This window comes from Curcuma longa, chromosome 2, assembly GCF_044706935.1.
Source record: "Curcuma longa cultivar G26 ecotype Majalengka, Jawa Barat chromosome 2, ITB_CL_G26_1.1, whole genome shotgun sequence".
Classification (NCBI taxonomy): Eukaryota; Viridiplantae; Streptophyta; class Magnoliopsida; order Zingiberales; family Zingiberaceae; genus Curcuma; species Curcuma longa.
This window is the reverse complement of record NC_133862.1, coordinates 3436725-3448109: the sequence shown is the minus strand read 5'-3', so window position 1 is coordinate 3448109 and position 11385 is coordinate 3436725. Positions and strand designations below refer to the sequence as shown.

The 11385-nt window shown below is 41.7% G+C and overlaps 2 protein-coding genes across 2 annotated transcripts; both read left to right on the top strand.

Moving 5' to 3' along the window:
* The first annotated feature begins 1418 nt into the window (after positions 1 to 1418).
* Positions 1419 to 4736, top strand: LOC141822421 (receptor-like protein kinase 7). Its single transcript, XM_074709868.1, has 2 exons — positions 1419 to 4148; positions 4234 to 4736. Exons 1-2 carry the CDS (start codon positions 1529 to 1531, stop codon positions 4542 to 4544), a joined length of 2931 nt encoding a protein of 976 aa, XP_074565969.1. The 5' UTR covers positions 1419 to 1528; the 3' UTR covers positions 4545 to 4736.
* Positions 4737 to 5088: 352 nt separating this feature from the next.
* On the top strand, positions 5089 to 10888 carry LOC141822141 (putative CRM domain-containing protein At3g25440, chloroplastic). Its single transcript, XM_074709573.1, has 5 exons — positions 5089 to 5210; positions 5283 to 5372; positions 6389 to 6710; positions 9519 to 9926; positions 10040 to 10888. Exons 1-5 carry the CDS (start codon positions 5116 to 5118, stop codon positions 10568 to 10570), a joined length of 1446 nt encoding a protein of 481 aa, XP_074565674.1. The 5' UTR covers positions 5089 to 5115; the 3' UTR covers positions 10571 to 10888.
* The last annotated feature ends 497 nt before the right edge of the window (positions 10889 to 11385 follow it).

Sequence of the window (11385 nt, the reverse complement as noted above, 5' to 3'; positions counted from 1 at the left end):
GAGCTGAACTCAAATCGAACTGTGATTATTTTTATATAATTTTAATTTAAATATGCTCAAATTAAGATTTGAATAATCCAAACTGAACTCAAATTTAAGTCATTTCGAATTATAGTTTGATTCTGCTCGAATTAAAGTTCGAATAATTCGAACCGAACTCAAGCTCGAATTTTATTTCGAATGGAGCTCGAGCCAAAATTACTTATATTTTCGAGCTTTGAATCAAATTCAACTATCACATATATTTTTTGAGCTAGAACTCAAAATATCAATATTTTCATATTATTCGACTCGATTCAATTAGTTTGCACCCCTAATTGTGACTATGATCATAAAGAGAGTGCTTTTTACCATAAGAATTATGAAAGACAGATTGTGTGATCGAATAAGTGATGATTGGATGAATGATAGTCTTACTGTCTATGTAAGGTAGTTATTTTGTGATGCTTTATAATTATAAGATTTTATATTTTTTTACTTTAGTAATTATAATGTTGCCTACGGTGAACCAAGATCCTAGCTCCGCCCATGTCAATAGGTCGATAGGTTTGACTACTCGACAAATCGATAGGTCGACAAGTTGATTTTGTCAATTGAAGACTATTGTTACGCCACGTGAAATTTATGTTAATCAAGTCCTAAATTATGCCACATGAGTCCTGTGTTGATCAGATCCTATCACAAGACCCTTATCGTCTATATCACGGGCAGAGACACGTTTGTAATTACCCCGGCTATAGCCCGAGGGGGGGGGGGGGGGGGGTTTGACAGCGATATGAAAAGGAAAAAAATTTGAATTTAGGGATGGAAGAAAAAAAATTAAAAGATAGTCTAGAATATACCGTCGTATAGTTTGGATTAGACCTGCATAATCTATTAGGGTTGGCTCCGCTATTGGTATATATATATATATACCAATTCTTCTTTAACTAGCGTCGATCAGTTTAATTCCCATTAAAGCTTCGAAACACTAGCAATAACTAAATTAAAGTGGCTAAACCTAACCCCACATTAACAACAATCTCCACCATTGCGTCTCTAGATTGATTTGAATTTGGTGGCGAAGAAAGAAACAAAAAAGGAAGCAAATTGGTAGTTGAGCAAAGAAATAGCGTGGCACTTCAGAAGAGAAAATGTGGGGAAAAACCAGTCAACTCCTTTGACTCGAGGGAAATCGGCATTGAATTTGTGAGGAAAAATGGAGAAAAAAAAACGTGGGAAATTTCTAGTTAATCTTCGAGAGTTGACTGAAGTAAATCTCTTCGGTTTCCGTCTTTTCTGCTGGATTGCATAGTGTCTGACGTGGCATCTACCGACCGACGACTAGCTGGACACGACGATTCCCGGAGTCAAACACGGCGGCCACGAAGCTTCACACGGCGACGCGCGGGCGACAAACTCCCCGAAATGTCGTTGACGCGAACGCCAAATTAATCACCCTCCTCCTTCCCGGAAGTCATCACTGCTACCATGTCACTCTCTTAATTCCTTCCGCTCCGAAACGTAGCGTCGCCGGCGATCCCGCACCATGCGCCTCCTCTTTCTCCTCCTCCTTCACTTCGCCGTCTTCGCCGCCGGTGGAGCTTCCACTCCGGCGGAGGAGCTTGAAATTCTACTCCGGTTTAAATCCTCCTTTAACAGCGCCAATGAGACCGTCTTCCGATCATGGAACGCCAACAACCCAGTTTGCGGTGGCTTTGCTGGAATCCAGTGCAATTCCAATGGCTCTGTCTACCAAATCAACCTCACCGCCACCGGACTCTCTGGTGGAATCCGGTTTGACCTCCTCTGCCGCCTGGGTTCCCTGTCCGCACTCTCCCTCGGGTCTAATTACCTTTCCGGTGCTGTCTCTGATGACCTCCGCAACTGCACCGGCCTCCGCCTCCTTGACCTGGCGTTCAATACCCTGTCCGGTGCAGTTCCAGACCTTTCGCCGCTTGACAAGCTCCGAGTTTTGAACTTTACCAGCAATGGCTTCTCCGGCGCCTTCCCTTGGAGCTCCCTCGCTGGAATGAGCGAGTTGGAGGCGCTCAACGTCGGTGACAACTCGTTCGATCCTAGTTTGTTCCCCGACGTGGTGCTGAATTTGACCAAGCTCAATTGGCTTTATCTCTCGCACTGCAACATCCATGGAAAAATCCCGCCGGCGATCGGCAACCTGACGAGGCTCATCAACCTCGAGATAGCTGACAGCTTCCTCACCGGCTTGATTCCGCCGGAGATTACCAAGCTCTCAAATTTACGGCAGCTCGAGCTTTATAACAACTCGCTGGAGGGCCCTATCCCGATCGGGTTTGGAAACCTCTCAAAGTTGGCCTTTTTCGATGCGTCGATGAACAGATTGGAGGGCGACCTCTCGGAACTCCGGGGCTTGACCAGCCTCGTCTCGTTGCAGCTCTTCCAAAACAATCTCTCCGGCGAGGTGCCGCCGGAGTTTGGCGACTTCCGTTTTCTCACCAACTTGTCTCTGTACTCGAACAGGTTAAGTGGGACGCTGCCTTTGAAGCTCGGGAGTTGGTCAGAGTTCAACTACATCGACGTGTCGACGAACTTCTTCACCGGCCCGATCCCTCCGGAGATGTGCCGGAAGGGAAGTATGAAAAGGCTTCTGATGCTGGAGAACAAGTTCACTGGGGAGATCCCGGCGAGATACGCCAACTGCTCATCTCTGGTTCGCTTCAGGGTCAGTAACAATTCGCTCTCCGGCGAGGTTCCCGCCGGGCTTTGGAGCTTGCCGAACTTGAACGTCATCGATCTCGCTATCAACCAATTCGAAGGCACGATTGGCGCCGGGATCGGGGCCGCCAAATCACTGAACCAGCTGTTTATTTCCAACAACCGGTTCTCCGGCAAGATTCCGCCGGAGATTGGTGAGGCTACGGCGATCGTCAACGTGGAGATGCATAATAACCACTTCTCCGACGATATTCCGGTGAGCATCGGACAGCTGCAGAACCTCGTAAGTCTTTATCTGCAGAACAACGTATTCTCCGGCGAGATTCCGGAAGAGCTCGGCTCGTGCGTCGCGTTAAGCGCATTGAACCTCGCCGGGAACAAGCTCTCCGGGCCAATCCCGGACAGACTTGGCGAGTTGATGAGGCTCAACTCACTGGATTTGTCCAACAACCAGATCTCCGGAGAAATCCCCGCGAACCTTGCAACTCTGAAGCTCTCCTACCTCAACCTTTCTGACAATAGCCTCACCGGCGACATCCCGGCCGAGCTTGCCATCTTGGCTTATAGCGGCAGCTTCTCGGGGAACCCTGACCTCTGCGTCGACAGCAGCAGCGCAGAGAATCTTCGTTCGGTCAGGCGTTGCTCCTCCGTCGCAAAAGGTTCCACCAGCATGTTGCGCACCCTCCTCACCTGCATGCTCTCTGGCACCGCCATCTTCCTCGCCGGTCTCGGCCTCTACATCGTGTTAAGGAACCAGCACTCTGCGAAGAGTTCCTCATGTGACCACGAATTCGCAAAGGACTTGTCGTGGGACATGAAACCATTCCATGTTGTGACCTTCGACGAGAAGGAGATTGTGGAGGGGATCAAGCCAGAGAACCTCGTCGGAAAGGGCGGCTCCGGCGAGGTATACCGGGTGAAGCTGACGAACGGAGAGGTGGTCGCCGTGAAGCAGATATTGTGCGACAGGAACATGGGCGCCGGCAAGGAGCGGAGCACGGCAGCGATGCTAGGGAGGGGACGGATTCGGCCGGCGGCGGCTAGGGAGTTCGAGGCGGAGGTGCGGACGCTGAGCGAATTGCGCCACGTCAACGTGGTGAAGCTCTACTGCAGCATCACGAGCGAGGAATGGAGCCTGCTGGTATACGAGCACCTGACCAATGGGAGCCTCTGGGACAAGCTGCACGGACCGGCAACGGAATCGCCGGGGAAAGCGGCGGAGCTGGGGTGGGAGGAGAGGTGTCAGGTTGCGCTGGGGGCGGCGCGAGGGCTGGAGTATCTCCACCACGGTTGGGACCGCCCTATACTTCACAGAGACGTCAAATCCAGCAATATCCTCCTCGACGAGTGTCTCAAGCCCCGCATCGCCGACTTCGGCCTCGCCAAGATCCTGTGCTCCGCCGCTGCCGGAGCAGCAGGGGAAGCTTGCTCTGCTCCTATCATCGCCGGCACTCACGGCTACATCGCTCCAGGTGACAATGATCTACTTCACTCTATTTCTCAATCAATCTAACTGATCCTGCTTCTTCCTTCTGAATCTTCTGGTTTGAGTTGCAGAGTACGCGTACACATGGAAGGTGAATGAGAAGAGCGACGTGTACAGCTTCGGCGTGGTGCTGATGGAGCTGGTGACAGGCCGGAAGCCGATCGAGGCGGAGTACGGAGAAGCAAGGGACATCGTGCACTGGGTGTCCACGAGGCACGCGGCGCCGCAGAGCGCGGTGGACAGCAGAATAAGGCCGGATTGGGCGAGGGAAGCGGCCGTCAAGATGCTGAGGGTTGCAGTGCTATGCACGGCGAGGCTTCCGGCCATGCGCCCATCGATGAGGACGGTAGTGCAGATGCTGGAGGAGGCCGTCGGCGCCTGAGTGCCAGTAGTCGCCGCCGGCGGCAATTGGAAGGCGGAGAATGGTGGCTCAGTGACTAAGAACCCTATGAGTCACTTTAGATGTATTTATTTTGATGGCCCAATAGGCCCAATAGGCCTAATAAATAGTTCGGGCTTATGATCTTTATAATTATAATTAGAATTACGAGTTGATCAGATGTATTTATTTTAATAAACGAGTTTGTTTATTAAAAATCTTATGAAGTTGAGATAGTTTATATTATTTTTTATTTTTAAAATATTATAAATAATTGAAAATTCTAAAATTCTATAAATTAGTATATTTAATAAAAAAATTAAGAAATAAATCTATAATTAATTTTTACAAAGTTTAATTAGACGCCCATTGAATTTAATGAGATTTAAGATGAGTTAATCTTGGCCGTCGATCAATCTACAACTGAGATCAGATCAAGGCCACTGGATCTACAGTGTCGTGTTATTGTCGTCGTCCCCAAGTCCCAGGCCGCCGCTGCAGCGCTCCCGGTGAATCGCAACTCGCCCGTCGCCGCTGTCATCTCCGACACCCCGCTTACGGTGGCGGTCAACGCATGGTTAGCCGCACGTTAACATGGCACCTTTCTCGTCTCCTTCCCCGCTGTCGTCCCCCTCAGATCCCCAACTACTCTACTCCACCTCTTTTCAGGTAAATTGATTCTTCCTTCCTCCACTTTGATTACTTCGTTCGATAATTTCTCATTTGCTGAAGGTGTCGAAGGCTCCTCGAAAAATTTGATCCACGAGGAACGATATGCGGAGGCTCATGTTCCTTGCCGCCGCGGCTTACACCCAGTGTAAGTTTGGAAAGGTACGGAAGCCCTTTTTTTCGGTGATTTTTAGTAAAATTGGCCCTTTTGAAGTCCCCAAGTAATTGCACAAAATCTTCTTCTTCTTCTTCTTTTTGGTGTTTCAAGTGATTTTTTTATTCTACATTTGCTCGTTTTCCTGCAAAACCATCTAAATTTCGTCATCTTAACAGATTTTTTTTTTTTGTACGTGTTGCTCAGCTGCTCTAGCTGTCCAATATACCAACGTCAATGACACTTGTTCCAATAATATGCAACTTTCCTAGTTTTATTCGAGATGATGCAGGATCGTCACAGCAATATTATTCCTTGAGAAATGAGGGTTTGAGTTAATGTGAGGAGTTGCAAAAAATCTCAGTTATGAAGATAAAGAACTTAGTAGTCACACGTAGAGTTTACTAAGGGAAAAATGGTCACTAGCAACTAATAAGAAAATTATGAAATTACTCATCAATCTGCAGATGTCTACTTGAACTCTATATATAAGACTGACTATAAACATTCTTAGATGACGGCTTGAGTTTAAACTGTGAGTTGACTCATTAAAGACAAGCCTCCTTCCTTCATCCTTCTATTGCTGATCGACCGCTACCATCTTGTAGTAACACATGATGCATTGGTCAATACTTATATTGTACTGATTCAACAAACTCGACAGACTTGTATTGAAATCTTTGCCTAGATATTGTTATCCTTCTCTATCATCTAACTTGCATAGATAATATAATTCATGGTCAAATTGTATTCAGCATGGAATTATTTTCAAAATCCTTTCCTTTTAATCATTTATTTTTTTGTTTATGCAAATCCACAAGCTAGATCTTACGACTAGATCAATTGCTGATGCTCTATTACATTCTTCAACATATGGGCTGTAATTTTTCAGAGTTGTTTCTAACTCAATCCCTCTAATAATGACTTCTGTTTATTTGGCTTTTTCTTTTGTATCTATGAAATTTGCATTTCTGATAAATGCATCAAGAAACTCATTGGTTTCCATGTTTTTGTTTCTTTGTAGTTGTTCTAATAAATACTCTAAGGTCCATTGTCAAAGTACAAGGTATGGAGTATCCAGTTATTTGATTGGCATTAATGTCAATGGGTTGCGTAATGTTCATAGCTACCAGCCACTTCAGAATACAGGGCAGGATGTAGTAGAATCTCTAAATGCTACAGAGACTGAGGTACCTGTTAATGACCAATGTGGTGCAAAACTAAAAAGGAAAAAACTAAAAGGTAGAAGGGCTGTTGTAAAGTGGCTCAAACGTTTTAGGTGGAAAAAGAAAAAAGAGTATGAAAGAATGACTGCTGAAGAGAAAATTTTATTCAAGTTGAAAAAGGTACTCCCTTTTCCTTTAATCTTTGCAGCATTATGTATAAAAGCATCTTTATTCCCCATAAGTGACAATGATTCATCTTGCTTTAGTCCTGTATATATATAATTATTCATGATTTAACACAACAATATTACAAATATAACTAACTAGTAGTAATGTGTTCGCCAAAAAAAAAGGAGATAGTCTAGAGGTGGTAGGAATGCAAATTCTTCATAATTCCTAATATATTCACCTGATTTTGAGTGAATTTATGGTGCTTACTGCATAGAGTTTATATTGCTTGTCAATTATCATGCTAAAATTTGGTACATAATTTTTTCATGATCCATGATAAGTACAAAACCAGGAATGTTTTGGAGCATTTGTGATGTTGTGTGTTCATTGACAAGAGGAGAGACTTCTTCAACTCCTCTTAAGTCTAGACCAGTAGGCCACCTAAACTTATGTATTTGCAATATCTTCAGAAAGAAGTCAAAGAACTACTAACGCAAAATTATACTGTCTGAATTGAATGTTTTTGCACTTTTACAGAGTTTACCCTTTTTCCTTAACCTACTTACCTACTAGTGGTTTAAGTGTGGTTTTTATTTCATGTTTGGCTATAGTGGAGATCTCCTGTTGGAGCGTAGTTCTTATCAGAAACTAGTCCAGTAGTTTTGTCACATAATAAGCCTATGGGCACAGTTAAGTTTAGTTGCTGTGCAGTTTATGTAGAAAAGTGAACGTGCGAGATGAAATTGCTAAGATGAGTTTGTGAGGTTACAAGAACACATAGGATTAAGTACTATTACTGGAGAGTAGTTAGTTGTTGTGCCAAGAAATAAAATTGATAGAGCATATGAGGTTGACATGATCAAAGCTGAATAAATTCTATAAACTTAATTAATTAGAATTGAAGTTATGAGAGCTAGAGGAGAAACAAGTAAAACTCAACTTAGTTAAGGTTGTCTTTTATTTGAGAGGAAGGGGGGCAGAAAGAAAATTAGTTATTTCCTAGGAGAGAAACATGGCTAGGGAAAGAAAGCAGAAACAAAACTTTTCTGTTCCTTCCTTTGAAATTGGTTTGTTCAAATTTGGTGAAAATTAAAATTAGAAAAGTAACACCAAAATTGAATTGTCAAACCATACATAACTTTTGACAAAATTGATAAAGCAAAGGGAAACTCTCACATAAAGATTATCAAAGAGAAAATCTTAATGATCAAAAGAATATTACATAGACATGAACCACTTTTATAAGTAATTCCAACTTAGTATTAACTAATGTAGGAACAAGATACCACTGATTATAAGAAACACAATAATCCTATGAAAATTAATACATCAAATACCATGCTAGAAGATACTTAGTAAAATTTAACAAAATTAAATTCCCATTGTATTAAAAAATTATGAAACTTCATCACCTAAATTAGAATAATTACCAAAATCAATTGCAAATTCAAAATTTCAACTAAAATTAATTCCCGATTTGAGCCAATCTTCTCCACTGAGGAGAACTTGACTCCACACGAGTTGTGAGCATCTTTAATTAGATCATGCATTCCAACATGCAAACAATAATAGCGTCGTTTAATTCATGTCCTTCATGTACCATAAAGTTTCGTTATTTAGTTTTGTGGGCATCCCTTCTAGTGGATAAGAAATAAGAGTGCTCATTTAGGCTTTTACTTAATGAGAAAATGCCCTTGCTTATCATAGGGCGAAGGCGATATCCATTTAGTATTTATAATCACTAGGCATGAAAGAGGTAATACTGTGGATGAATATGAAGAAACACAACTCCTGGCAAAGTATACATATGAAGACGGATGCACAAATTACTAACAAATTAGCATATTATTCAATTTGAAAATTGAACTAATACTTAGCAAGATAGTAAACAAACATTATAATCAACTATGCTCTCAACATTACCAAATAAAATTGATATATAGAATGAAGAAATTTGAATTAATAAATGGAACATGAAAATTTATAGTATCACTTTATAATAATCATATCCATGACAAGTTCCTACATATTTAACTCTCAAATACAAAGTGGAACTTTTTGTTTCTTGAAAAACATCATCCAAAGAAAATTTTAAAATCAACCATGCTAAAAGATATTTATTAAACTCTAGCCAAATTAAATTATTCCTACCAAATTAAAAGTTACCAAACTTTGACACTTAGAATAAAACAATTATCAAAATCAATTGTAAATTCAAAATCCTAATTGAAATTAGTTTTCAATTTGCATCAACCTCCATCATGTACCACTGTCCTTGTTGCATGAATCTCTACTCCTAACTACGATTCTTTGTCGTCTCTTTGGTTGACTTTCCGAAGAAGAATCTATAATAGAACATATGCTTGTCTTTATTCTTTCCTTCATGGAACAGTACGGGAGAAATGCCATTTTGTTTCTGTTCCCCTCATTTGTATCTCTGTATCTCTTCTTCTCATATTCTTTTTCCCTGTAAGGAAACACAGTCTAAAAGTAATTTGAGAGTTCTGGATTAGCAATATAGTCTCATTTAATGGATCAAGGACTGTGTAGCTGAGCCCAAATAGCTGGACTCAGTTTTTTTGGAGCCTATGGTTCCTACACTTTAACTCAAACAAGAGTTTTGTTTGCATAGTTTAGCTTATGAAACAAGACAGAAAGGTATGAAGTTAGAGAAGATCCTTTGAGTCTTCTTTCCAAGCAACATTTTTTTGTTTGGTTAGTTTTTCATTGGATGAGTTTGATACAACAATATGGTTAACAAAAAAAACTCACACCATTTATTCTTGTCAGTTGTGACTATATTGTCTTTGCTCACAGGCTAAAAGGAAGGAGGCAAGACTTGTTGAGGCAATGAAGAAAATCGAACCTACAGCCTCTTCAGAAACTACCCATGATCCTGAGATACTTACCCCAGAAGAGCACTTTTACTTCCTCAAGATGGGTCTTAAATGCAAAAATTATGTACCTGTTGGTAGACGTGGTGTTTTCCAGGGAGTGATTCTGAACATGCATTTGCACTGGAAAAAGCATCAGACACTGCAGGTTGTGGTGAAGACATTTACTCCAGAGGAAGTTCGTGAGATTGCTGAAGAATTAGCTAGATTAAGCGGTGGAATTGTGCTTGATATACATGAGGAAAACACCATTATCATGTACAGGGGAAAGAACTATGTGCAACCGCCAACAGAGATTATGTCACCGAAGGTCACTCTTTCGAGAAAGAAGGTCACCTTTTTCTTAAATCTATTTTACTATCCTATTGAGTCATTTATCTAATATGATAACTATAGCATCATTTGCAAATTTTTCTTAGAAACTGTCTCACTGTATTCTAACAGGCTCTTGACAAGTCAAAATACCGAGATGGCTTACACGCGGTCAGGAGGTTCATTCCTAAGCTTCATCAAGACCTAGAGGACCTACAAGATCGGATGAAAAGAGAGGGAGAAAGTATAAACATAACCATTGAGGGAGCAACTTCAAATGTTGTAGAAAACAAAATTGCTCCATGTAATAATATGAAAAGCTTAAAGGAGCTTGAGGTGCAAGAAGCTAGGCACGAGCCCATTGAAGATGATGCATTGGTAGAATCGAGTTCATGGTCAGAATCAGAGGACCTTTCAGATATATTTGAGACAGATTCTGAAGCAGAGACTGAAACATCAGAGCGTCCGCTGTATCTAGATGCACTAGAAAAATTTCCATCCAACATGGATAAAGAGCCAGAGGACTTTGAAGAGCATCTACGCCAAATTGCTGCTACCTCAAAGAGAGCTAACTTATCTACCAAAGAAGTGAAATTAGCCGACTTGGATGAGGTTGACAAGATTTTCCTTAGAGCTAGTGCGTTATTGAAGAAAAGAAGATGACACAATTTTGAACCAGTAAAGTAACACTAGATTCTTATCCAGTTAAGGACGACTTCTAACTGAACTTTTGTGATGTGATTCATGGACTCTTGATCGATTTGGGCACTCAGTCAGGCAAAAATTGAAAGTTGGAGAGCTCATTTCCATGCTGAGAATATTCGTGGACTCCTTTTATTCGGTATGCTCACTGAGAATTCGCAGCTTCACTAACTACTCTTGACTTTTGCAGGAATCTGATTAGGAGTCCAGAAGAAGAAGCTTGATTAATTATTTGTTTTGGTAATATTCATTTGATTCTTGAGCTTGATACGACTGTGTTAAAAGGCTAATGTCTAAAAAATGATAATCCCAGTTAGTCGCATTGACTCAATCTTTGGAGGTGATCGGTCCGGTCTCACGAAAATTTTTCCATCGGCCACCAGGGTAAATCGAGAAGCGCACGTAATAGCATCCTTTGATTGCGATCATCATTTGGAAGAAAATTTCTATAAATACGTTGTAGTTGGGGATCGAATTTGGATGTCTAGAACAATCTGGATGTCTTATCGTGGCACCATGGCCCCGGGGACAAAAGGTTAATGTCTAAGGGGGTGTTTGGTTTAAGGTTCCGCAAATGTAAATGTTCAGTTGAGTTCTCAAAATTTGTGCAATGGACATCATATGGGTGTTTGGGTTTAGATGGTGAATGTACATATGAGGTTGGGGTAATGAAAAATTGGGGAAGTACCATGGCCCTTTTTGCCAATTTAAAAGAAATTACAATCTAGGCTAATATATAAGAATTTTTTCAAGTTTTTAAAGGGTAAATAAGTAAA